At 46.5% G+C, this 26,654-nt stretch overlaps 11 protein-coding genes across 11 annotated transcripts; 4 read left to right on the forward strand and 7 right to left on the reverse strand.

The window, feature by feature from the left end:
* Positions 1-337: 337 nt before the first annotated feature.
* Positions 338-1,950, reverse strand: N7484_001604 (ankyrin repeat domain-containing protein; the record flags this gene model as incomplete). The annotated part of the gene is made up of 2 exons (XM_057112024.1): positions 338-1,526; positions 1,586-1,950. The coding sequence occupies 2 exons, from the start codon at positions 1,948-1,950 to the stop codon at positions 338-340; spliced, it is 1,554 nt and encodes a 517-aa protein (XP_056976761.1).
* Positions 1,951-5,825: 3,875 nt separating this feature from the next.
* Positions 5,826-7,841, forward strand: N7484_001605 (uncharacterized protein; the record flags this gene model as incomplete). Its single annotated transcript, XM_057112025.1, has 5 exons — positions 5,826-5,977; positions 6,039-6,277; positions 6,345-6,667; positions 6,712-7,020; positions 7,077-7,841. 5 exons carry the CDS (start codon positions 5,826-5,828, stop codon positions 7,839-7,841), a joined length of 1,788 nt encoding a protein of 595 aa, XP_056976762.1.
* An 819-nt stretch (positions 7,842-8,660) lies between these two features.
* Positions 8,661-9,326, reverse strand: N7484_001606 (uncharacterized protein; the record flags this gene model as incomplete). The annotated part of the gene is made up of 1 exon (XM_057112026.1): positions 8,661-9,326. The coding sequence occupies one exon, from the start codon at positions 9,324-9,326 to the stop codon at positions 8,661-8,663; it is 666 nt and encodes a 221-aa protein (XP_056976763.1).
* A 1,594-nt stretch (positions 9,327-10,920) lies between these two features.
* Positions 10,921-11,280, reverse strand: N7484_001607 (putative sterigmatocystin biosynthesis cytochrome P450 monooxygenase; the record flags this gene model as incomplete). Its single annotated transcript, XM_057112027.1, has 1 exon — positions 10,921-11,280. The coding sequence occupies one exon, from the start codon at positions 11,278-11,280 to the stop codon at positions 10,921-10,923; it is 360 nt and encodes a 119-aa protein (XP_056976764.1).
* A 1,006-nt stretch (positions 11,281-12,286) lies between these two features.
* N7484_001608 (uncharacterized protein) lies at positions 12,287-13,471 on the reverse strand (the record flags this gene model as incomplete). Its single annotated transcript, XM_057112028.1, has 1 exon — positions 12,287-13,471. One exon carries the CDS (start codon positions 13,469-13,471, stop codon positions 12,287-12,289), a length of 1,185 nt encoding a protein of 394 aa, XP_056976765.1.
* A 1,640-nt stretch (positions 13,472-15,111) lies between these two features.
* Positions 15,112-16,658, forward strand: N7484_001609 (sugar porter family MFS transporter; the record flags this gene model as incomplete). Its single annotated transcript, XM_057112029.1, has 3 exons — positions 15,112-15,160; positions 15,216-15,665; positions 15,727-16,658. The coding sequence occupies 3 exons, from the start codon at positions 15,112-15,114 to the stop codon at positions 16,656-16,658; spliced, it is 1,431 nt and encodes a 476-aa protein (XP_056976766.1).
* A 915-nt stretch (positions 16,659-17,573) lies between these two features.
* N7484_001610 (alpha/beta fold hydrolase) lies at positions 17,574-18,586 on the reverse strand (the record flags this gene model as incomplete). The annotated part of the gene is made up of 2 exons (XM_057112030.1): positions 17,574-18,477; positions 18,549-18,586. 2 exons carry the CDS (start codon positions 18,584-18,586, stop codon positions 17,574-17,576), a joined length of 942 nt encoding a protein of 313 aa, XP_056976767.1.
* A 3,514-nt stretch (positions 18,587-22,100) lies between these two features.
* On the reverse strand, positions 22,101-22,772 carry N7484_001611 (uncharacterized protein; the record flags this gene model as incomplete). Its single annotated transcript, XM_057112031.1, has 1 exon — positions 22,101-22,772. The coding sequence occupies one exon, from the start codon at positions 22,770-22,772 to the stop codon at positions 22,101-22,103; it is 672 nt and encodes a 223-aa protein (XP_056976768.1).
* Positions 22,773-23,246: 474 nt separating this feature from the next.
* On the forward strand, positions 23,247-23,837 carry N7484_001612 (uncharacterized protein; the record flags this gene model as incomplete). Its single annotated transcript, XM_057112032.1, has 1 exon — positions 23,247-23,837. The coding sequence occupies one exon, from the start codon at positions 23,247-23,249 to the stop codon at positions 23,835-23,837; it is 591 nt and encodes a 196-aa protein (XP_056976769.1).
* A 724-nt stretch (positions 23,838-24,561) lies between these two features.
* Positions 24,562-24,849, forward strand: N7484_001613 (uncharacterized protein; the record flags this gene model as incomplete). Its single annotated transcript, XM_057112033.1, has 1 exon — positions 24,562-24,849. One exon carries the CDS (start codon positions 24,562-24,564, stop codon positions 24,847-24,849), a length of 288 nt encoding a protein of 95 aa, XP_056976770.1.
* A 432-nt stretch (positions 24,850-25,281) lies between these two features.
* N7484_001614 (oxidase ustYa family protein) lies at positions 25,282-26,310 on the reverse strand (the record flags this gene model as incomplete). The annotated part of the gene is made up of 4 exons (XM_057112034.1): positions 25,282-25,596; positions 25,649-25,788; positions 25,859-25,990; positions 26,058-26,310. The coding sequence occupies 4 exons, from the start codon at positions 26,308-26,310 to the stop codon at positions 25,282-25,284; spliced, it is 840 nt and encodes a 279-aa protein (XP_056976771.1).
* Positions 26,311-26,654: the final 344 nt, after the last annotated feature.

The following is a 26,654-nucleotide window of genomic DNA, read 5'->3' on the forward strand; positions in this document are numbered from 1 at the left end:
GATAAAGCAGAGAGGTTTGATTTAGACTCGTAGGTGAAATGCTTTTTCTTTCTTTCTTTCTGTTTCTTTTATTTTCTTTTCTTTTCTTCAATTTCACCATATTCCGCCTTGGTTCCTGGTATCGAATGTGCTTTCATAAATCAGAGAGCTGGTAATCGATTGAAAATTGAAAGTGAAACCGTATACTGAAGGGATCAAGGGAAGTTTAATGCGGATTTAATTATATATTTCAAAAACTAATTATCTCGTTAGGTTTTAAAGAGGGTCGAGGAAAGGAAGGGATCATGTTTTTATATTAGTCAACACTCTCAGAACAATAAGTACATGATTCTGGATTCTAGGTCATGTTACCTATAGTAGTCATGAAGTCAACTGCCGCAAAAGCAACCGCAGCTCTCCCGATCCCCAGTCCTTGCTGTTGATAAACATACCCATATTGGTCAAAGATGTGGAGGATATCATTTCTCCTATTTTGCGTGGCCAGTATCATAGGTGATAGTCCCTGGCTATCTGGTCGAGTTGGATTTGCTCCATGATTCATCAGAAGCTTCACCATCCCAACGTTCCCACTGGCCACGGCCCTGAAAAGCGAAGTCCTAGTCGAAGCCCCAATTTGATCTGCTGGGGTGCCAGCGCTTAACAACAGCTGTGTAATCTCAATGTGGTTGTTTCCAACGGCAGAGGTAAGAGCCGTATCGCCATTGATACATAATACGTTGGCGGTGGCCCCGTAGTTTAGTAAAAGAGTAGTCATGCTCAAATTTCCACATGTGACAGCCTGTGACAGGGCTGATTTGCCACGGACATTTGAACCGTTAGGGTTCGCTCCATGGACTAAGAGTAGCTTGGCGATGTTTTCGTACCCTTTCTGAGCAGCTACGGAAAGGGCTGTCTCCCCATTCTTTCCCTTCAAATCTGTCTTGGCTTTGAATTTAAGTAGCAGAGACACCAGTAGCTCGTGGCCACGTGATGTAGCTATGATCAATGCCGTCTGTCCATTTGAGTCCTTGGTATTAACACTAGCGCCCTTTTCTAGGACCTCTTCAATTCGGTCAACTTCTCCCTTTCGGACTAATGTGAGCAGCCCACTTTTGTCCCCTGACATCTTGAATCTCAGCCGTTTGAGTAGACTAGGCTGTTTTCCCCGAACTTCAGGTGTGGTAGGCGGTGATTCACCTTGTGAGATCTCTTCTGGCATTACTCTGTTGTCCAGAACCTCATTACGTCGGGATTGGGCCGAAGACTTGGAGTCATCTTCTGAAGCTAGTTGATGATCAGTACTTGAGATATCGTTGTCCTTTACGGCTTTTTGAAGCACCGTAATGATAAAGGCACGTTCCTGGGTCGACTGCTCAAATGTAACGCCAAAGTCTTGTAGCTCGCCTTGTAAAAGTTGCCATTTGCCGTCTGTTTCGGGGTTTGAAGCATCGCCAATGAGCCCAACCACAACCTGTATATCCCGCTTTCCTTCTCCGAGCTCACAAATATAAGTTTGTAGCAGTCGCTCAAGATTGGCGTGGGAAGATCTGAGAATGATATTAGAATTGAGCTCGGTTTGCCATCAGTGAGATGAGAACCAACATACATCGCCATGTCTGCATTAATAACCCTAAACTCGAATATCAAGTCGGATAATCGGGCGCGGATTTCCAGAAATTGAGTCTCAAGGGAGCTTTGCCCAGTGAATATTTGGAGATTTTGTAATTCCAATAAACAACAGTGACAGTCCTCGAATTTGCTCCATAGCTTCGGACTTGCATGATCATGACATTGTACGGACTGCTGCTCAATATTGCCAAGAACCCCAAGAAGCAATCCAAGCTCGTTCTGTGTCTCCTGCACGAGACCGGCTGACCCGGTGGTTGAGTCAGAGAGACGGGTGAGTATCAGTTGGATGGCTTCAATCTGAGGTGCCACCTGGGCGCGCAATTCCGAGGAGGAAACCGTCATTAGAAACTAATTTTAGAAGAAACAAGCAATAAATAAGCAAAAGTGTAACTTGCCAAGAAAATTCTGATCGCTATAAATTAGAGTCATTGTGGCAAGGTACACCTAGCGCTGGCGCTAAGGTCGAATTCGGCTGATGAGGGCGGAATATCCCGGTCCTACCATATCTTTCGATACGAGAGTTCGAAGCACATCCATCCATGCATCTAGAGTCATCAGCAGTTCATTCTTCACATTGCCTATGCACTGCCTATGGCTTCCGTTCAAGCAGATCCAGTAGTAGTATGGCTAGGCGTATGCTAATAGATGGAAGATATTCACCAGGGCTTCAGTTGATAATCATTGCTGTATACCCTTCAGAATTTATGATTATGCCGACAATAGACCAATCTTTCCAGATCTCGAAGTTCTCTCTGTTTTCCTTTATCTCCTGTCAAGCATTCAATAATCAAACGGGGCTGTATCACGTTGAATGTACTCCTTAACCCTATCTGGGGGACGGCCGTATGTGGCTTGTATTTCAGCCCTAAATTGAAGTTTCGTAATGGGAACCCTCAGTTTTCGTCAACCAAGACACAAGATCCGATTTAGAGAGGGTGTTTTTGGGCTTCGACTTAGTAAAAACCCTTAGCCCTTTCTTTTAAAAATAGATAGAATGTAAAACAGAGAGAAAACGAATATAATTTGAAATAAATTGAGAGTAAGAATAGCTATTTAAAAACTCTATATGTAGATTTCTAAGTATAGCGATTGTCAATTTGCAGACATTGTACTATCCACCTTGACGGATCTGTGATGGGTGCAAAACACATACCGCTACGACTCCCGTCAAGTAAGACTCCAACCTCAAGAACATGTAAAAAGCTGGAGGATATGGTTGGATTTCGGCATTGTCCCATCTTCAAAACTTTTTTTAAACACCAAAAAAATTGACCGACGCAGGGGTCGAACCTGCAATCTCTTGATTCGTAGTCAAGCGCCTTGCCATTGGGCCAGCCGGCCTTGTTGATATATGTGTGGTGGAAATTTGCAATCACAAGTGGAGCCGTTGGGTTCCGAGGATCGGCTCGAGTCTCCACTATAAAGCCGACCGGGCCGCGTCGCCAAGCCCTTTATAATTTGACCCTCAGTGAGTGAATATCTACAGTCCTACTTATTGAATGGTGCTAGCATATGCTGAATGCTCCAGATAAAGTTTACATTGATTTGTACAAGGCACCCACCAAATTTATAGATAATGGTTCATTTATACTGTTATTGATTTTTACGGAGAAAGATGCATATACCCCTCGGGAAATATGTATCAAACTCTGTCATAGCGACTGGTTGCAAGATTTTGAGATCACTGGAAATTTTTGGGAACGAGAGCACGGATATCTTCGGTGTTGCTATCATGAAGCTCGATTAGATGTCCCACCACAACTTCCTTTCACCTTGAAAGGTTGATGGGATTAAGCATAGGTATGTCTCACTACGGTGTCCACAGCCTCCCTTACACTGGCAGACCAGACCAATTGATGCTACCGTACGAAGGCCCTAATATTTCCGGGCCCAACCCATATCAAGTTGTCTCGTTTGATCCGTTCCGGGATATTCACAACATTATATGATATGTTTACTGTATATAGGTCTTCGTTATTGGACTCAGCAGTCTTCTATCTCTTGTACTCTGGCTGGAGACAATGACCGCGAACTTTCCAACGCCGAAAGGTTTGTTTCCCGATTTTGATTAGATCGGGTCGCATTGACGGTCGCCGAACAACCCTTATCAGCCCTAGGCAACATGGCCCACTCGCTGTGCATACTTGAAGATCTTCTCTTTCTTTCCGAGTCATTTGGTGTACAAGTGGAATCACTTGTTCCTGATGATCTATAAGAAAGAACCTTTCTGAAGGCCACTGTGGTCAGTTTGTAGAGTAAGGGGATATTGGCACAAATTATTCCACACAGAGGCTCATATACAGATAAAATTCCAAGAGGAACACCAGTCCCTAAAAGCAATTAGTTCCCTGAATGTCAATTTTTGGAGTATCCAGGCCTACATGTGAAATCAGACGATCCTTGTGAGACGACAACTGTTAGACGGGCAAGAGTTACGCCGCATGTGCTCCTCAAATTAGCACAATATCGTAGCATCAGAGACAGGGACATAAGACATACAATAGACCAATGGCAAAGACTCCTGCAAGCTCCCACTTCCGTTGTCGCGTGACATGGAGTCTGAAGATAATCGGCAGCGGAAGCAGGAATACCCAAATATCGGTAATCAAGTTGGTTATATTGGTGAAGTAAGAGAATGCCACTAAATCGAGACAGGTTCCCTTTATATCTAAATCCCAAGCTCTTTGTACCGGGAAACACTGCAGTCCGAGACCGATCTCCATGGCCGCGAGCCACAATACGACGAAGATGGCGGTGCCGATCACAAATCGGCGGAAGACTACCGTGCTGAAGATGCGATAGTAAAGAGAAAGAATTGCTAGCTTAGTACTTGCAATAGCCCAGTCGTAAAAATGGCTGAAAACATAGTCGCCCTAGTTAAAATCAGTCTTTGAGATGGTATGGTGTGTGCGTTCATATCGTACCCGCAGGAAATTTTCTATGTCTTCGGCTGAGAGGGCTTCTTCGTGCCGACCAAAGCCATAAGGCGGACCTATGATCCAAAAAGCTCATGATTAGCCTCCAAGTCCAATGGCTTGGTTGGCTGTGACAGCTCACCATAGACTAAGCCACTTATGCACAGCCCAACGGCTATGGACTGGAACAACGTGATGTTAAAACGTGTGCTGCTCAAAGACGAGGATCAGAGTGGCTTTAATGATTTGTAGCACTGACTGTAGCGATGATAATCATCAAATCGTCAAACGCGATGGTATTCTTGGAGGAGGGCCGTAGTTTCACGAAAAGGCGTAGTCCAGTACATGTAATCATTATTGGAATCGGGATAGAATAACACACGGTCACTATTGTGACTCGTGACGCATTTAAATCAACTTGACCCATCATGATAATTTGAGCCTAGGTTGTTTAAGGCGTCTGGATCGTCGCAAATGTACATGTTAAGTGTAAAAGCTGACTGAAGGGATGGACAAGTCCACAGCACAGGAATGAAGGAGCTGAGCAGTAAGCGATACAAGCAAGGCCTGATGCTTGCCTGAATACTTGAGGTGTTTCAGGGAGACCAAGCAGTGTCACGTTGGGGGCTTGATGATATTTGTCATATTGCTTTTCCAAGGTCATCGTATTCGCTTTGTTGGGTGCACGTGTAACATCAAGTCTTGGACTTGCACGTGTTCATATATATTGATTTCGATTGTCTTTATTGTCTTTGATTCCTTTTACCCTCCCCCCCTCGTTCTACTTGGACATCATAATCCAAATATTTTATTGAAAATTGTGGGCAGGTGTACTGAGCATCCATACGTCTCCAAGGGATGCCAAGCATGGTGGTGAGGTTTGTACTACTTTGATAAGCTTCGGCCCCCATGTTGCTCTGTTGTTGGGCATAATGCGACCATCTGTAATTGGTGAGACCGAATGACTTCCGAGCCTAGATCCTCCACTTTTTGATATCATACTCATTTTGACGCGACTATATCAATTCAACGAAAATCGTGAACTCTAAAGCGACTGGGGTTTATCGTCACGCGCCAAGCAGAATCAATTTCATGGTGAGCGCTCATCTCCATAGGCGCGCACTTAGTTTCACGGGGCATTGTGAGTAAGCAGGCCAGATGCCGACAGCCTTGCATGAAATGTACATGAGGGGCTGGGATTTTCACCACACCACACCTCCAATCAAGTCACCGCCATTCCTTACTTTCCTTGTCACAGAAAAAGAAAAACCAAGCTTTGGCGATCAGGCCAGGATTACCTTCATGGGGATAGGCAGCCTGATTCTTCTCGCATTTATTGCGACCAGGGTTAGCCTAGCTGCTCCTGCTCATACAGCTAGCCCGGTGGTTAATTTAGGCTACGCCAGCTACCAGGGGTACTATGACAGTACTCACGATCTAAACATTTTCAAGGGGTGAGATTCGAACTCTGCACCTTTGATTGGTTATTTTGTGATACTCACCCTCCCGGACTAGAATTCGTTATGCAGCCCCTCCAGTTGGAAAGCTCCGATGGCAAGCTCCACAAGCCCCCCCAGTGAACCGGACTTCCGTTCAATATGCCATTAAGCAACCTCCGCTTTGCCCCCAGTCTGGTGGTGCGAAATTGCCCAAAGTTTACGGCTTCAATTCGGCCCTCGGTGATGAGGACTGTTTGTTCTTGAATGTGTATGCTCCAGTGGGGGCAAAAGATCTCCCTGTCCTTCTTTGGATCCGTAAGTCCACGCTCAGCTGAACTTTACAACCATGTGTCTAGGAGTTATTGTCCCTAAAACTTTATAGATGGGGGCGGGTACGGTCTTTTTGGGGCAATCTACGACCCCAGTGAGTGGATCAACACGAATGATCATGGGTTCATTGCAGTCATGATCCAGTACAGACTGGGTGCTTTTGGCTTTTTGTCATCGGCAGATGTGCACAAATATGGCCAAGCCAACGCAGGTCTTCTGGACATGCGATTTGCTCTTCAATGGGTCCAAGAGCATATTGAAGCTTTCGGCGGCAATGCATCTCGTGTTACGATGGGCGGTGAATCGTCAGGTGCAGGCTCAGTGATGTTGCAGGCAATGGGCTATGGGGGTCGCGAGGATCACTTATTCAACAATGTACGTGCGATGCTACATGAGGGAAGGTTTGCTAATCCATGTAGATTATCGCTGCCAGCCCGTACACTCCGGCTATGTACCACTACGATGATGAAGTGCCGACAATTCATTATCTTCACTTTGCAGCTCGGGCAGGATGCCATGATGGAAAGCTTATTTCCGAGTCGGCTATCTTTGACTGTCTCGTAAATGCCGACACAGAGACCTTGCAATACGCCAGCGCAAATGTTTCAGTCTCGGGATCATGGGGTACGTGGGCCTTCCAGCCTGTGATAGACGGCGAGTTCATTCAGGAGCTACCAACCACGCAACTGCTCAAAACGAAAGTGAGCGGCAAGCGTATATTGTCAGGTGTCAGTTCAACAATTACCATCGACATGAACTGGGCTCTGAAAGCTAACTTTCCCAGAACAATGCCAATGATGGCGTGCCCCTGAGTCCGCCTTACATCAACACCACCGACGGTTTCTTGAGTTACATCAAAAACACTTTCCCATTGTTCAATGCATTTGATTATTCTCGCCTGAAAGATATCTATGGATTCTGGAATAGCTCCCCCACAAACACTGGCCCTCGGTACGACACCCTGGGTGATCGTGGCCCAATTGCTTTGAACCAGTCAGAGATGGCGACAGGTCTTCAGCAAACTATTTTTAACATCTTTGCCGAGACAACGTTTGATTGTGCTTCGTATTGGCTTTCAGATGCTTTTTCAAGGGGCCCCGCCAAGGAGAGTTGGAAGTACCAATTTTCTGTCACGCCTGCATACCATGGTGCAGACTTGACCGCATATTTCTCCGTTGGAGCGCATACACCCACTCGTGGCTTTATACATTCATTCCAGAAGATTTGGGGTTCCTTCATTATCAATGATACCCCAGTAATCTCCATCGCAGATGCGAAGGGCTGTGCGGAAAATTCCACAGTCCCCGAAGCCACAAATGGGTATATCTCATGGCCAAAGTGGAATGAATCCTCACCTGTACTGATGAACCTGAACACCACAGGTGGAAAGACAGTCTACGACCACATTACTGATCAACTATCGTACTGGCTCCGAAAAGGACCTGGCGTAACGAACATGTTTACACTGGCAGATGCATCAAGCTGGGAAGGTGGTCGCGGAGAGCGCTGCAAGTTCTGGCAAAGTGTTGGTCCACGGGTGCCACAATGAGCTCCGGCTGTCTCATGTTCCAGATGTGATGTGGTAACTCTGGTAGGTGAAGTTCACAGTATTCATTATCTTCGCATATAGATATCGTTTCGAACAAAAAAAGCAATGATAGAACTGCACATAGACAAGAGCAAGTCTTCAATAAAAATGTCGAGAAAAATGTCGAACGTAAATCTCTGAATACACAAGCTTCCTCCCATACACTAGTCTGATTCATAGCTGAATCCCGTCAAGAGAAGAGAATCTTGACAATTCTCCATTTTGATGAGGAAATTGATGTCATTGAGAGACTAGGCCTTTGCTTAGATTGAAAAGCGGTATATGCGTGAGTATTGATTCTTTACAGGTATAGTGTACCGAGACCTCGGTGCTAATGCGGACATGCACAAGAGGATTGTGATAAGTAGTAACTCTGCTCGTGTCCTGGAAATGATCCAAAGGAGTAAATGATTACATTGAAATATGAGTTCTATCGCTGAATTGAATTCTATCAGTTGATAAGTAAAAAATCTTTTGCAGACCCGGAATTCGAGGGCTTATCAATTCAATAAGCGCCATTCGGCATCGGATATAGAGCCTATGCTAATGCTTATTTCTAGGCGTTCACACCCAAAAAATCATAATCAGAGTCTCTCGAGGTCATTAACTTGAGACCAGGTGTCAATTGAAGCGTTGTCTTTCATGTTGACCTTAATTAGGCGCCGAGATAAATTCCACTCTATATAAACTGATCCAGTGGACCTACCGAGACAAGTGTCCTCAACACAATATGCAATGGCAATGTCCTTGGAATTGTGCATGTACCAGGTGGTTTCAACATCACTTCGAGTCTGGAGCCTCTCCATTCCGCACAACAGGGACAGACGACGATCCAAGCAACGCCTTTGCCGACCTCCACGAAAGGCGCAGTACATAAAGACCCAAACTTGCAAAGTTGGCCCATACAAGCACAGCAAAATAGATCAGAACCTTGGGCGGAATCATCTTGAAAATAGCGACCGGATCCACGCCCACTTTCTGTTTGAACTCGTCAATCTCCGCTACCGCCAGGGAAGTATTCTCCCTGTCTGAATCACTTTGATAAACATTATCCGGATCCTCGACAAACGCATCAGTGTAGATAGCGGTTGCGATTGCGCCTCCGAAAATGGTCATGAAAACCATTAGCACAGCCTGAGAGAGGAGTTCATACAGCCAAGCACATGTAAAAACGAAAGTTGCGAGGGCTTCTCTGCGTGAGCGGAGGTAACCGGTCGTCAGGATGTGGGCAATTGAATCATTTTCAGTTGGCTGTGTGAAAACAAGGAGCCGACATGCCAAGTATGTGAGGAGGCTGATCGATGATGCTGTTCCGATGAGGCTGCGGTTATCGTTGAGCGCATTTAGAGCGGAGAAACCCAGAGTTGTAATCGTCCAGGAAGTCAAAAGGACAACAGAAATTGTCGTGAAGACCCTAGAGCCGAAGGAAGAAACAGTATTGGCCATGATTGAGCGGTGTGAGGATAGAAAGAAAGAAGGGAAAAAGAAGCAAAAGAAAAGAAAAGTTCATTTACTTTAGCGCCTTTGGGGGCTATTGCAGCCTAGTGCTACCTATTTCAACTCCACCTTAGGGTCCAGGGTCCAGGGCCCACATCGGATGTCGCGGAGCACAATTTGTAGAATCAAAATAGACAGAGGGTCAAAGGTTATGAATTGGTGCTTGCATAGCCAAAAGGACAATATGGGATGTTTGTCGGTGAGCAAAACATTTGTCTAAGTACATAACCGATGCATTGCTGCCTGAAATCTCTGGCACCCAACAAAGCTTTAGGCGTGTAGAACTTTCACACACTCTCTAGTATAGACATTCCGTCTATCCCCTTTGCTGCCATCTTCTGCTTCGCTAAGAGGATACCCTAATGTTCGCCTAAGTTTGTTGTGCCAATCGGTCTTGTAACTCTACCATGAGCGCCGGTTTATGCCAGATGAGGTATACATCGTGGTCAATCCAATTCTCACTCTCCTTGCAGATCTCCATGTCGAAATTGCAAACAAGTTTGGTGAGAATTAGCCGTATTTCCAAGTACGCGAGGCTTCCAATTTTCTGGAGTTAACACACTTTGAACGAAAGCGGGGTCTTGCTGTGAATGAATACCTACTTTTTGCCTAGACAACCTCTTGGCTCCAGACTGAAAGGCTGCAGCACATCCCTCTTGTCATTGCTAATTCTCGCATCGGTCCCTGACCAGCATTCTGGGATGAATTGCTCCGCAAGAAAAAAGTTTGTAGGAGCGTGATAAGATGAGTAGTGGTGAGTGGACACAATAACCTGCAATGTACTCTCAGTGACTGTTTGTTGGTACTTGCCAGAGCATAGGGATATCGTCACTTACATTTGCTGGTACCGAGTATTCATATACATTACCACCATCGTTCGGTACGACTCGCGGTAACTCTGTGACCAGAGGAGGGTACATGCGAAGAGACTCCTCAGTCACGGCATCCAGATATTTCATTTGGGCGCATCGAGTCGATGTAATATACTTATCTTTCAAGAAAGTCGAGCGCACTTCATTGCATAGGTTGGACATCGCGGTGGTGCTCTTACATAAATAGAAATAACATCCCGAGAGGAGTGACGCAGACGTTTCGCTTCCAGCCACGGTGAAGCTGTATATGATAGTCAGTCAAGGCCTAGGAAGTAGACAGATCTAAATTCATATAGCATGGAATTTGCATGAACACCGGCTCGACTTATAATTATCTGCTTTTCATTAAACTGCTCCTTCTTATCACTTAACCCGTTCTTTAGTAGAGTAGATTTAATGTCGGCTCGATTTGTCCCTATCATTAATCGACGGTCGGCCTTTTGCGCACTAAGATTAGAGTGCTTAAGCAATTAGGTTCGAAGATACTCCGGTATAGGTAGTCCACTTGCCTTCCGGAAGAGGAAGAATTGGTTCATCGCCATAATAAACGCGATTCCCTTGGCAGTGCTAAGTAGAAGTGCAATCCAAGGATGCATTCTGCTATCTTGCAGACAGCCAAAAGGTTCAGCGAACATCAGATCGCCTATGGTATCGAAGGTGACAAAGTAAAATCAATCTGTCATATTTTCCTTGGCTTTGTGACCTTTTCCCTTAATGGTTCGCTCGGGGAGTCGGGAGAAAAACAAATCGACTAGGGATATCACAATCCCTTCATTTTCAGGTAGAGACTTGTCTGAGAAAGCATGAGACAACAGGCGGCGATGTCTCGAGTGAGTCTCGTTGTCCAGGATTCCAATGAGACTATCGCGAATGCCGTTCGGTTTTTCCGCGTAGAGCTTAGAATCTTTAGCAAACTGTGGCTTATTCGGACTTGCTGCGTAAATATCCTGGAAAGCCTGCGAACTGCTGAATGATAGCTTATCTGGGCCAATGCGGACGACTGGACCGTACTTATTGTGCATAGCCAGCATGGTTCTATGATTTCGTCCGCGTAAGATGTCGATAGCTGAGAGAATGGCAGAAATTGCCCATAGCTTCGGACCTGGATACGACAGCAGTGGAGAAAACATGAGATTGTAGCAAACATTCCATGTTATGTGGACTAGGGTCTTTGTTTTCTTACTTTGGCCGTAATCGTAGTCTGACCAATGATGTTATACGGGGTCGGTGAAAACACCAATGTTATCAAACTGGCTGCCCAGAGGAAGCCCCGAGATGAAGGATATTCCAGACTTTCCATCATTTTTAGAGGATTATGTGCACCAAGAGTGTACAAATTTGCTCTCTTGACAATAGAAGACTTTCGTTTCATTCCTGAAATGCAAGGACGAGGCCGAAGTGCGGGGCAACTGAGAAGTTCAAGCATATCGGTAGATCTTTACTACTCGTGTATCTGTATGTACGACTTTTACTCGGATGAAGATCAGTATTCAAGTTGGGTAGGCGCAGTAGACGTATCATATGCCAATTAATGAACAGCAAGGTTTCATACGCCATCGGAATGGTCATCCTCTACCTACAGGGTCTAGCAGGTGAAGAGCTGCATTTCGTTTGTGTATTATCATTCAAGAAGATGCCGCTAACTGTGAGGGCTTTAGACCACGTAATAAGGAAGGACGTTTTTGAAAGCTGCAGCCCGTCCTATAACTGATCTACGGTGATATAAGAATAAATATGTTATTAGGCCTTGAGCAGTAACAAATAGTCCGTCGTACCATTACTATAATGATCGTCTCTAATATGCAATATTGTGTGGACCAGGGATGGAAAAATAAATTCCTAATTAACACATGAAGAGTCTAGGCATTTGGTTATATTGCTCCTTGATTCATTCGCTGATAGCGAGATGTTGCTGATACACTATTTCTGCGATGGGAGTGTCACAATTACTGTTAGTTTCCTGATCTCAAGAAAAGCATTCTTAAATCGTGATCGGATTATCTTGAGATGCTAAATGAAAATGACCAACACTGTGTCTTAAGAACAATGCTCCAGACCGCTAGCATTGGGGTGGAAGTATCCCCGATCAATCAACGCTTCGTAGCTCCAGTAGTCAGCTTGTGTTCCTTGTCCATCAACGGTAGCATTGCCAGAGAATTTCCAAGTCCAATAAGATGCGCCGTGCGAATATTTGTGAAATGCACCCAAACCGTAGTTCAGGTTGCGCTCGCGCAAAGCAAAGCTATTGTTATATTGCGTCTGAATAGACCATTCGCCGACAAAAGTGGGAAACTTTCCATCGCCTGGAGTGGTTTTAGCATCGGTGCACATGTAAGATGGCACGTTTAGAGAAGTGGTGTTGCGGCCCTCAAAATAATAGTTATGCACGTCGAAAACCAGATTCTCACTGCGAGAGAAGTTGCCAGACCAGTATTTCTCGCCCTTAAAACTGCCTTGGAACATGACGGGAATATTCTTGTTCACCGCAGTGACACGGTCAAGCACTGCTTGGATATACTTCAAGACCCAAGCGGCACCTGCATCGGAGAGAGCGGCGGAGGTTCCGAACACGGATAGATCGACATTATCGGCCGGTTCGTTAATAGGCGAAAGGGTGTACGACTCCGGGTGGCCGGAGCTCTGGATGAACTCGATAACGGCATCCATAACTTGCATAGAATAATCGAAGTTGGTCTGATTGTTGAACCAGCCCCAATGACCAGCAGCCTCGCCAATAGTCAAGCCATTGATTCCGCCAGGAAGACCGTGGACACCAAGGACGATGTGCATCCCATAGCGCTTGATAGCATACGTAGCGATGTTCTCGAGGTAGGTAGTCTGGTTGCCCGAGTAGAGTTTTGAGCCAGGATACTTAATCCAAGCTGCGTAGGTTGTGGGGATCCGTAGAAGGGTGATACCGGATTTGGCGGCCTTGTCAATGTCGGCAGTAGTGATCCAGCTCGCGTAGCGCTTCTCAAGCACTGTCCCACACTGCGAGCCGAGGTTTTCACAAAGACCCCATTCATCCTCGGCACCTCCAGAATAGGTGTTCCACCAGAGTGTGTCGATAGTCGATTCCTGGACGAGCCAGCCGCCGAGGTTGACGCCATATGCCTTAAATGACTTCCAATCAACATATTTTGCTTTCTCTGTTCGGCTTGGGAGAGCCCCCAAGGCGCTGGGGATGCCGAGAGCAAGTAGAAGGGCCGGTTTAAAAAACATGCTTAGAAATTCAGGTCGCCAAATTGAGAGAACTATACTTCGATAATATGTCGGCAACCACGAGAACAATTAATGGCTTTATAACATCCATTGTAATGAGATTTGCATCTGTCAGAAAGTCTAACATGTAATCTTAGCCAATGGACCCGAGCATGGATTTTCCGAGCAGGTTCAAGAGGATGACAAGGAAATTGTCAGGACTGTGGACTTGGCTTCCAAGCACGCTTTACTGAATACAGAATCGGCAATGAATATCTTACGCATATAAACTTCTGCTGTTTGTCCCGGGTTTGATATTCATTGCAAAATCGGTGTACATTACACAATGTGGGCTTCCAAATGAAATATCATTGTCTAAACCTGGCGTTTCCCATTTCTGTATCTTATCGAAACTGAGACTTCATCGTCTGATGGGGGTGAAACTGTATAGCATTCGACCCACGGGGCCCGATCTGAACAATGTTTGGGGTGTGGGGATGAGAGAATATTCCGGGGAAAGCAAACAGCCGAAGGGAGATGGCAAAACTTCGGCAAGTTATTTCCACTGTCACTACAATTGCCGCGCTCCATCCTTCATTTAAGCCACGGAAGTCTCCCGGTGGTGGAGACCAATCGGGATCGGGAACTTTCAAAAATTGTTAAAATCTGGGTGACCCTCTGGTAGCTCTCGGCGATGTCGACGAGGCAGCTTCTCTCTTTCTCTCTTTCTCTTTTTCTTTTGCTATGCAAAGATCAATTCCCTTTGATGGCCGTGAACAAATTATGGATTGTTCTCGCGAGCCAGCATGATCACTATGACAAAAGGTTTCTTTGCCCCTAACGCGGGAAGCCGAGCTCGGTGTGAAGTGTTCCGAGACAGCCCCACTTCTCTCTCTATACGGGTCGGATTTCCCGACTCGCTTACAGTAGTCTCAGTCCTGTCGATGTGTTCACGAGCCAGGCTCACGAATTTGAGACAATTCTTGTCATTTTGGGGCTCGCTATCGCTTCCGCTTCCCCAAGATCGAAATTTCAAAACTTGGTATGAGCGACGAAACGGTCGAGCGTGGAAAAAGGCACAACATTAACTGTAGCAAGAGAGAAGACAGATCCGTCACTTGTGTGAGGACAAACATAAGAAAGCAAACTTGAGAGAGATGGGAGGTCTGAAGATAGACGGCATTGATTTTACTAATAATCAAGGCTAGAAGGCCACTGGATCCTAGAGCTGGCAATGTATTGGCTGAAAGTCTGGGGACTCCAAAGATTCGATCTGCATGGCTAAACCCCATGGGGATTTGCGCGGACCCGGACCCGCATTTTAGGCATCAAAACTAAGACGGGACTCCGGGCTAGTACACACCGAGGATAAATTGATGGACCCATGTCGAATCACGCGTCTCGATGTCGGAAACTCTGCTCATACAGTCATGGGCCCACAGTCTAGTCCTGCCAACCAGACAAAACTTTTGGGTTCAGTAGGACGAGGCCTTGGGTTTGTTGGGGTAGGCTTATTTCCATTGGACCTACCCATAGCGTACGTGGCTAGGACCTCGAATGTATATATGTATGGAGTTTCCCCGGAGTGAGAAATTTTTTATCCCCAGGTTCCATTGTGAGCCTTTCAACATTTGAAGGTTACCTACCTACCTAAGGCGAAAATGGCGAAGATCACAACATTACTGTCGGCCGTGTTCTTGGCCATCGGAGGTAATTAGTCTTCTGCTTTTTACGTCGACGTCAATTCTAACAGGGTTTCATCCAGGTTTCCTCTTCGGCTATGATAGCGGTATCGTCACCTCCACCATAGGCCAGACCGAATTCATCAAGTACTTTTCCAACCCTAATGACACTGTTACTGGTGGCATTGTATCTGCATTTCAAGGTGGTGCAATTCTGGGCACGATGATCAACATGTTCACAGGTGATCGGCTGGGCCGCAAGATGTCAGTCTTTACTGGTGCTTGTATCTCGTGCTTTGGATGCGCTCTGCAAGCTGGCGCCGTGAACATGACCATGCTCATCATCGGTCGATTCATTGCCGGCGCGGCGGTTGGTATGCTCACCTCAGTCGTACCAATGTATGCCGGTGAGATGGCCGAGTCTTCGACTCGTGGCATGATGTCCGGTTTGTTGCAGTGGATGTTGAGCTGGGGATACCTGGTCGCCCAGTGGCTGGGATATGGATGTTCATTTGTTGACACTGCTGTTCAATGTAAGTCAGAACTTGTGACGATTTTGCATTCCGGAAAGCTAACCCAAATCCAACCTTAAAGGGCGCTTCCCTCTCGCTTTTCAGTGTATTCCTGGTCTCACCCTTGCTTGTGGTGTGTGGTTCCTGAACGAATCCCCCCGCTGGCTTATGGAGAAGGATCGTCACGACGAGGCCCTCGCTACACTGCAGAGGCTCCACGGCGATGGAACTCCGGAGAAGGAACAGTACATTGAGCTCGAGTTTCAAGAAATTCGCGAGACCATTGATGCCGAACGTGCATCGACCAAGATCACGTGGAGCTCCATCCTCACCAAACCCTCTTGGCGGCGGCGTCTCATTCTGGGATGTGCTGTCCAGGCCTTTGGTCCGCTGTCTGGTATCAACGTCATCAACTACTACGGCACTCGCATCTATGCATCCCTGGGCATTGATACCAAAACTTCACTCATGATCATTGGAATTTCTGGAGCTTTGTCAATTGTCTACTGCACCGGTGGTCTCTGGGCCTTGGAGAGAGTTGGTCGCATCAAACCTCTGATCATTGGATCAGCCGGAATGGCTCTTGCCTTGGTTTGCAATGCCGCTATGTCCCAGCACTATGATGAGAGTAACGGCAACGAGCTTCGTGCAATGGTGGCCATGAATTTTGTCTTCAGTTTCTTCTACACTTTCATTGGAATTATCTCATGGGTCTACCCCGCTGAGATTTTCCCTGTAGACATTCGCAACCAAGGCAATTCGGTTACCACCTTCACAAACTGGACCATCAATCTGGTTTTTGCTCAATTTTCGCCAACAGCCTTGTCCACCATTGGATTCCGTTACTTCTACGTTTTCTTCGTGTTCAATATCATTGCCATGATATGCTATATTCTATTCTTCCCGGAGACCAAGGGCAAAACTTTGGAACAGATGGATATGCTGTTTGGTGATAGCAATGTCGCACCTTCTTCTGTTGAAAAGGTCGGTGCGGAAGTGGAACACGCGGAGTGACGAAATGAAAGAACTTATCTATGTGGATCTGCTCGTTGAATAGGAACGTTTGTATTAGGCAAGGCGCAGTGTTCAAAAACCAGAGTAGTAATATGATCGAATGCATACCCAGGTACCTGATGATTTACGCTACAGTAAGCTATCCTGATATCTGATTGTAATTTAAGAGTGACTGAGACTGAGGTTTAGTGTATATCTTGGCTCAAATGAAGCGTCATAATACATAGATATATGAATCTGGCTTGGATCAGGCTGGGGAATATGTAATAAGCTTAACGGCCCGATGATATAGACCAATGGTGTTCACACCCCGCTCCTCCTGGGTCCACCCGGCATTTTGGTCAATCACGACCTGGGAAATGCATTAAAATACCCGCTTTACTTCCAAGATTTCGCGGATTTCTGAGGTACCGTAAATAATTTTGCCTTTAGCGGGGTATCTGCTTTACAGTGTTTTCCAGGAGCGACGGGGCGGCATGTGCAACCCAGGCTGTTGAATACTTTTATGTTGACCTTTTCGGCTTTCAAATTTTGGATGTTTCGCTGGTCGCGAGGGGAACTGATACTTTGTAAAACCCTATTGATTTTGTGCTTTTTCACTGGGTGGGCCAAGATGGTCGGACCTCAAGATCACATACAGAAAACGAAAATTGGTCTAGCTTAAGCTTTCGACCTTCTTGACAAACAGCTGTGAGCGAATATTCATGGATAGATGTTGAATATGATCAGATTGTTATCAGAGTCGAACTGCAGATCTATTGACATCAAGAGCACAAATGCTGGCCAAGATCTATAGAGAAGATTTCTTTCTCTTTAGCCTGTAGGAACTCTTTATGCCCACCACTCTACACAGTACTTTAGCTAGTTCACATACTGTAAACCTCTCTATGTTTTAGTCCTTTGCCTCTATGACCCTCACCTCAACTTCGCGCTCTGCAACTTGAGCCACGGCAGAACAGCATCAACAACAGCACAACCTTGCTCGGGAAACAGAGCATGGGAAGCATCATGGATAACAACAGAGGTAGCCCGGTCAGGATACAAACTAGTCGTCACGTTCCACTCGCTCTTTGGCTGGAACGGATCGTCGGCAGGAATAATCTCAAGCACCTGTGTGTCATTTCCCCCGCCCCATTGCGACGTTAAGCTCCCGTAAGCCTCCACCGCGCCATGCTCCATAACCAGAACGTCGGTGTACCACCCATCAAGCCACAAATGGGCATCATGGTTTGGTGCAAAGAACGCGGTCTTCAGCGCGTCCAGCGTCTCAGCTAGAGGAAGCGAAGCGTTACCAGCGATAAATGGCATGTTCTCAACGCTTGTAGGAAGATTGATTCCCCCTGGTGCGGCGACGACAATCGAAGATACTTTTTCAGGATACGGCATAGCGATGAATTTTGTCAAAAACGTGCCGAAGGCATGGCCGATGACGATTGCTTCGCCGCCACCGAGTGTGTCGATGACGGAGATGATGTCTGCCGCTAGGTCTTCGAGCGTAACGTTTGTCATTGGGCCAGTGGACTCGAATGTGCCGCGGGGCTGGGGGCGGAGGACGAGGAAGCCCGCGGCGGCGAGCGCAGAGCTGAAGTAGTCGAAATCATCGCTACCGTCTCGTCCGTACGAGGGGATTATATCGACTGTAGGGCCAGAACCCTGCACGATAACCTGGAGGTTGGCTTGTGCGCTCCGCACGAACTGCGTCGGCCATTTGTAGTTGGCGACGGGCTGAGTGAAGGAGAGGAGGGCATATGCCCAGGTCGCTAGAGACGCAATGATAGCAACGATGTGAGAAAAGCGGACCGTTTTGTGCTTTGATTGTCTGGATTACAATCAATCTTGGATCGACATCAATCTGATTGTTCCTGCCGACCCTGCAGGGGTTTCTTATACCCCAATATCTCTGCTTCCGACGGGGGTACTAGAGGCATGCCATAAGCAGGGCTATTCGCGAGTTAGATTCCTAAATGCCGGTTAAATGCAAGAAAATGACTCTACAGACTCGTTGAATGCCACCCAATTCCCCGAATTGCCAATCACACATGCATCTAAAATTACAGATATCGGCCAAGATCTTCCCACAGGGATTCAGTGTGGTCCTAGCGGTTGGAGATGACATCGCTGAGACACTGTAGTCGGCAGAAATCTTGCAAGAGCGTAGTATCTAGTGACTGCCCAGAGATGAGGAATTGAACGGTGAGACTTCGGATCCGATTTAACCTACTGCATTTGGAAAGACCATATCAGCCGCTTACTCGCGACTAATTGAGTGGTCTTTAGAAGCCTATGGCATCGATCGGCTGCCACTAAATGATGGGTCTTGCCACGTTAGGAAACTGGTACTTCGTACTCAAGGATGCCTTGGCATTCGAACTGGGAATAAGTTAGATGGCCGAGTCGCTCATCCCGATACATTGCTCACGTCTTAGGGTTCAATAGCCCCTCCCTGCATGAGCATTCAAAGTTCGAACTGTACCTGCCGTACCCGTGTCTCAGATCCTTATCATTGCAGTTCTTGTAGCATGCGATGGTTATATTCACGAGAAGGTACGCAGGCCACAACCCAGTATCATAGGCATAGGTTTACCCTTATACATGAGCTCTGCGTACCAAGGGGCAACAGGTTAATCACGGTGAGAACCAGGTGACAGAAAGTCACCATCAATACAGGGGATCCAATTTCTAGTGGTGTTTCTAGCGGAAGCGCCCGCTTATCTCCACTGAGCTTTCGTGAGCTTCCTCTCTCTGCAGTAACTTAGTAGGGTTCCAACAAGATATCGTGTTATACAATTCTCCCAAGTCAAGATGGACCTGTTCAGAATTGTCCTTCTTACTTTCCAAAAAAAAAAAAAAATCCATTTTCGGTGAATCTGCGTACCGTGGAATTTTGACATACACAAGTCGAGTCCAGACTAGCCTGTTGGCGTGCGCTAAAGGCGGCCAAGTATGCATGCTGAGTAAGACTGACTCATCGCGTCAAATTTTCATATTCGGTATCCGATCATCGCGACTATTTGTCGTGTTTCAATTTTATATCAGGGCTTGTAACATCCTTGCATGGTTCGCGCTTCTTCGCAGCTGATCACACGTCGACGCACGGACACAGAAGCGGAGAGGGTCGATGGGACTTAGCATAGATGCCCGATTGTGCTGCGAACGAGTTAAAAGAGGGATAGCATGGCGAAGCACTGCCCCTCTAGATTGTTCGGACTTAGCAGCTACGTCACATTTAGAGCGAAGGAAATCCGACTGCGGCGTGCTCGTCAGATCCGGGTCCTCGGCTGGATTATCCAATTCTTTAGTCCATCTAGCATAGGGGTTGATGCCGATGGCTGTCCTGTCCCTGTTACACGGGCACGGAGTTTACAGAAATGAGATTGTAATAAGACCGAAATCAGATGAGTCAATTATATTGTCGCTGAGGTAAAGCCAAAGAGACAAAGATTTCATACCGAATGGGACACGGAGTTTCCCCTAATCTAGGGATATAGCCTTATGCAGAAGCACTAGCACTACACTAAAGTCTCGTGTGGATATAGTAGTATACCACCACAGCCACAATTTCACCAAACATGCAGTAAAGGCAAGCAAGGCAGAGGATTGATCGGTGACCTCGGAATCCATTTAGAGAGATTCGTACAATCTTTAAGCAAAAGATTGAAATTTCTGAAATTGTTCACACAGACCTTGAGCTTAGTTTAATCGCGCTAGTAACTATCGTTATGTCACAGATGCCGCCTCATCTTGCCGCGAATAGCAGCTCTTTTGTCTGTGAAACAGCCCCGCCTCGTGTGCTCATAGAGTATGACCTAGATTGGGAACGAGTAAATAGCATGTCTCGCACTTTCGCAATTGTAACGTCGGACTTGCTGATCGCGTCAACCTCTAGAAACCACGGAAAACAATCTCGAGGTCTGAAGTTTACAAGACAATGGTGGATGCTCCCATCCAGAAGCAACTACATATTTGTGTAGATTGATTTGCAAATTCGGTTCTTTAAAGAATGATATTGGACCGCTGAAAGAATTAGTAATAAATGAAATCTTGATTGTGACTTCAATCATGGCTTAGCGGTGGAAGGTAATCCTTAACATTGCACTAATCAGTTCTAGACTAGGGCTGTCACCATTACCACCTTCTTCGGTCGTAGAGTTCAGTTGTCACTATCCCCCTCACCTTCTCATTCTTGCACTACATGATTTATTCTATTGTGTTCTCAAGTACATACGACCATAGGGTGTGGAGAACAGGGCTTCCCGTCCGCTCAGCCGTACTTAAGCCACACGCCGGTTAGTTAGTAGTATGGTGGGTGACCACATGCGAATCCTAACTGTTGTATGTTTTTCTTTTACTTTTTTGATTTTTGATCATTGATTTTTGATGGAGGAAATGCCTTGCCGCCCTATGGCTGATCACACTGAACACCCTGAAGCCTCTCTACTCTTCACCCTAGCACCCTGCACTCCCTTGAAGAGCTGACGTGTCCCCTGTTCACTCGGAAGAAATTTTTCATACGGTGATTATTACCATCTATATAATAGAGATCTAGAAAGAGGCATCACTAGCCATGGCATTCTGTTATCTGGATCTTCGAGCACTAAAATCGGTCTCTTCTGGAGATCGACAAAGAAAATGTCATCCAAGGAATCTAAACAATGCTGGACATGATGATAATCAGTGTCCCGAGGGCATACATGTCGACCAGTCTCTTTGCAAGCCAGTACCTCCGCAGAGCTAGGAATGTGCAGGATGAAAGAGAGAATCGGCAAGAGCCTTGATCGAATATAGATCTAGCCAGAAGGACTCGTTGAGATAGTCTCCGTTGAGCCTGCCACAACTTAAACTGTTCGCCTCCATTCATGGATAGTAACAAACAGGAGTTGGAGACAGAACTCCCGGTGATTACGCTTCCCGCCCACCGGCTTAAAAGACTTGCGATAGTGTCCAAACAAAATGCATCCGTCCCTTCATCATTTCGCAGGGGCCAGATCTGAGATGCAGTTTAAGGTTGCCCTCTTAATCATCGCTTTTTGCCCGATGATATGACCACATGGCTCTTGGCTTGAATTGTACGTGAAGTTCTGCGGGTGCCCAAATCAAGGAGGAACGACTACCAAGCATAAACAATGGGAGTAATTTAGAATGAAACAAGGCTGTCAGAGCTAATATGCGTGTCTTGAATGCGATGATAATCACAAGATCAGGAAGTCTATCTTATCCACTTGGGCAACTGGCAGTAGCCGAAGTGACAGATCCTTGTACGTAGTTCGGGAAAAATGGTTCCCATTTTAGCAGCAGCGCTCTGACCTACTGCTTATCTTGCATGGTCTGCATACGGAACTCCGTCGGACACAATCCAATACACCCCTCTTTCCATAGCACACGTATCATATAACATGCACGGCCTCTACTGCAGGAACGTACAAGGAAATACCGATACCACACCTATTCCATGTTCGTATTCAGAGCCACCCCGGATTTCGTCCCCGACCCTCCCGACAAGAAAATTTCTCCACAGTGCTTGATGTGGTGCTCTGAATCAGACCTGGGCTCCACTATTTTGCCATTGAACCGTGACCGGAACTGCTTTCGCCAGTAAAAGATGCAATGGATAGTGTGCCACTGGACGCTCATATGGACCAAGGCCTCGGGGTGATCTGCTAAGGCTGCCACCTCGTCGGAGTCAATCTGGATAGTACGTTCCCGATCGGCGTAGTAGATCCAAGTGCCATCAGGGCCGTCGCCCATTGTGTTAAATTCTTCCGCTAATTCATCGTCGCGGCAATGCTCTGGAAGCCAAGCCATTGCGAGCCCGTCGAATCGGCAACCGCGAAAAATTGCCTCTGCGACGGACTCTCCACAATCGCATCCCCTTGGCTCAACGCTGGAAGATATTTGGCCTTTAAAAGGTACTTCATTGACACGGAATGGTTTTGCAATGATTGTGAAGGCGCCCCAGATGGCCAGTGAGTAGAGAAGGCAAGACTTGATAATAGGGACAGAGATGGCTAATAGCGTGCGCCTCGGCTGCGTGACTTCTGATCGCTGTTCAAGGCCAGGAATCTGCCCATCGCCTCCCTCAAAGAAGTGCATGGAGGACATAGAAGGCAAATTCATGGGCTATCAAATATGCGCTAGAAAATATGTCGCAAAATCTGATTGTTATTTCCAAATGCACCGTGATCATTCGGAAAGACGTGAAAGGCCAGTCCAATGACGGTAGTAAAGAAGATATATACAATCGTCCAGCGTTACAACGCAGAGATTACTTGTTAGCTGAAAATTACACGATCAAAGTGGAGATACATGTCTGTGGGCCTGCGGGGTACGTACTTCTGTTATCTGAATTCAAGAAACAAGGGACCAATGAGACTTTCATGCCTAATTCAAATCCACAATTAGCTGAAAACGCAATTGCGCCCAATTCAATATTCTACCCAGTTTTCGAGGGATCTCTGCGGCAATATTGTGATCTAAGGACTCATTTTTCATCTCTTTGGTCTAATGGCTTCAACAAAATACTCCGCGTTGGACTCTGAGAATGAGCCAGAGACTGAAACCCCGAAATTTTGTGAGAAACCCCGATTCAACATGCTCACCTGTTTGGTATCTCTCTTCATTGGGATGGCCGTTGGGATTGGCCTTGCCAGCGCCTTCAATCCTACAGTCCGGCTGGTAGCCAATGCAATTGCCAAAGCAAGCTTAAGACCACCAGCGGTGAATGTGGAGGGTGGGTTTGTCTTCAACGCCGAAACAGGAGAATCCAAATGCGGTACGCATTGGTCTGAAGCTAAACGTCTGGGCTGCCACTTCGACGTTATGGCCTCGCGATGGTACTCTTCAGAGTGTTTCAACCAGGATGTCTTAAGCGAAATGCTCCAGGAGGTCAATTTCAAGTGGTACGCTGACCGGGAGCACACCGAGGAAGTTTCCCGGGATATCGTCCTCGCCGGCGAGTTTGAAGCTGTCTATCCGGACAATGATTACCACATAATGCATTGCCTTTACTTGTGGCGACGACTGCATTCCGCTATCATCGAGCATCGATACTTGGATGATGACGTATACAGCTACGGACATACATTGCACTGCACCAGATTAATTATGCAATGGCCAAAGGGGATAAATTCCACCACAATTGCGACCTCTGGTATTCCGTATTGCAGGTCAGAGCCCCTGTGAACTCGATAGCCAGATGATTTTTCTTGCCTGAGTTGGTCTCATAGCGGGAAAAGAGGGGTGAATGGGCTGTTTACAGTGCGGATTGATAGATAACCACCAATCGCATACTATGACCCTTACTGGCTATCGAATATACCAATGAAAGAGTGATACCGACAATCTGTACAGACTATCTTGCATTGCACTGACGCGTAGTTGTCAATACGACAGGGGTCAAAGGAGATAGATTGGGAAGGCTTGTCTGAGCCGATACAAGGATGTTACTGCCCATCATGGATTGCATTATGAAAGAATGCTCCCCTGCAAAACTATTCGTGGACAAATGTCCCTTGCTATTATCCGCTGTCTCTAGCGTATTGGTGCCCATTCGCTCGATATGATGGTCAAGGTTACATCGGCTCTAGGAATATGCAGGAATTGGAGAAAAAGCAAAGGCGTCATGCGGGATGCTTCTTGATATAAATCCTACGAGTCATTAGTTTCTCTTATGCAAGTGTTGCATTAGGGTCTAAAATGCAAAGCTTCGTAAAATTGTACCGTCTTGTATCCTTAGTCAAGTTTCGCGTATCGCTGTATGAAACCGGCAACACTACATGGATTATTGACGATATATATTCTTTGTCCCAACCATGGGCAGTTTGTTGTCACCGCTACTGTACAATTGCACATCGCAGACATATCTTCACCCGCCCATTTTGACGCTCAATTTGCCCATTCCATCGATATGAAGGTCTTCACCACACTGATGTTGCTTTCGGTTGGTGCGTCTCAGACAATGGCATTGATGATACCACGCTCCATGGCTGCTGGCCCTGTCGCCGAGGAGGCCGTTCCCGAGTACAGCAAGAGGTCCATGGCTGCTGGTCCTGTCGCCGAGGAGGCCGTTCCTGAGTACAGCAAGAGGTCCATGGCTGCTGGTCCTGTCGCCGAGGAGGCCGTTCCTGAGTACAGCAAGAGGTCCATGGCTGCCGGCCCTGTTGCCGAAGAGGCCGTTCCTGAGTACAGCAAGTGATATGGTGAGTGCCAAGCTAAATCACAGTTTCTTCATTCTTTCTAACCGCCTTCCTAACGCGCAGACGTCACATTCGGGGAATCTGCTGCGCACGTGGTCATATACCTGCTGTGGGACTTGGAGACGGCCTCGAGTATTATTAGACGCTTTCTATCCTTTCCTGCATTTATCCTCAATCCGAGTAATCATGACCTCAGACAAATCGCAGTTAACTTGACGGGGCACAGACTCTATCTACCACTATTCGTCGACTATATCTGTAGCAAAGTAGGAAGCAACATATACTATCACGAAATGAATACTATAATTTCGGCTCGCTTCCATCTCATCTTAATCGCTCTCTCACAAGTTGATGGCTCGTTGACATACATTTCTGTTGATTTTGCGTTCTTGCGCGAAGCCCAGTCTCCGGAGTATGACAAATGAGCGTATTTATTGCTCATAGTTGTCATCATGACCAGGAACCTTGAGAGCATCAAAACTGTCTGGTAGCAATCTCTCAGTCAGGTCCCAAGTCGCTCGCTCATTGGCAAACGCTGTCAAAGCATCCAAATCCACACAAGAATGTGTCTGACCCCAGCCTGTGCTTCTAGCCCATGCCCCAGTCTCGCCTTCCAAAGTTGTATCTGCCGAACATAGAATACTCTGTCGCAGATATTCCACGCAGTGAGCGCGGTGCTCAAGCTTTTCCATCTCAAGCATCGCCCATTCTTCCCGCGAAGTTCCCATAGCGGTCATGAGGATGGACTTCAATCGTACATCAGTGGAATGTAGTAGTTATTGCCATGCGTAGACTTACCAGACAGTGTAGCTGGTGATAGACCGCCAAGATATGTCCTTCGTAGTGATCGCCTTCTTCGAAGACATTGTCCATCTTAAATGGGGGATGAAGGACATCAAATTCCTCAGTTTCCGAAACGGTAACGTAGCCACGACCCGCTATGGGAAGGGAAAGAAAGAATATCAGTCACGGAGTCGAGTTTACAGTTCCTAGCCCGAGAAAACTCACGCGGGAATAGGCTATGCCAGTTTTTATGAATCTCTCGCATCCGGGTAGCATTCAGCAACATCTGAGGATCTTGATAATCGATGTCCGGTCCAAATCCCGCTGTATTACCGAAGATAACGGGTTTCCGTGGTACTGCCGTGAAGATATTGGGGATCAATAACTGAGCAGATACATGATGTCTCATCCAAGAGATACTTACGTGTTGGCCCGTAGCTGCTTTTTTTAGCTGCGTTTGATTCCTTGGAATTCTGCCCAATAGACACCAAGGTGATAAAGAGACAAAACACGAGGAATCCTTCGAATATCAGGCGAATGTCGATGTATTTCCGCAAGGAGATCTCTCGAGTTTTAGAGGTGCCTTCAGTCAACAAGCCAGTGGACGAAGTAGTGAAATCAATGTGCTTATCATCATTCCCATCCCAGTCTTCTGAGCAGCCCGACGTCGCTACCATGGCTGGAAAGTAAGTATATTATGCGCGGCGCTGGAGAAAGCTTTCAGGAAAGTAAATTCTTTTCGGAATTTCGAGATCGAAGTAAAAGGTCACATGGACTTTGCCAGTTTATCACAGGGCCTGCTGATAACCGTATATTAGAAGATAATCAAACTTGAAAGCGGGGCTTCATCAATACCGCTGCGTAATGCAGATGTAATTCCCGTTCGTACATCATTTCAATACGTTCTCAGAAAATGACTATTTCCTTCGCTTATGCATGATTTCGTACTATATTAGGTGGCTGCGTTGTCTAGCCTCGGCTTGCTTTTGGGTTGATTTTATCTTGCACAAAAAACCTATGC

The sequence above is a fragment of the Penicillium longicatenatum genome (assembly GCF_028827895.1).
Source record: "Penicillium longicatenatum strain IBT 33135 chromosome Unknown contig_1_segment0_segment0, whole genome shotgun sequence".
In the NCBI taxonomy this organism is placed as follows: Eukaryota; Fungi; Ascomycota; class Eurotiomycetes; order Eurotiales; family Aspergillaceae; genus Penicillium; species Penicillium longicatenatum.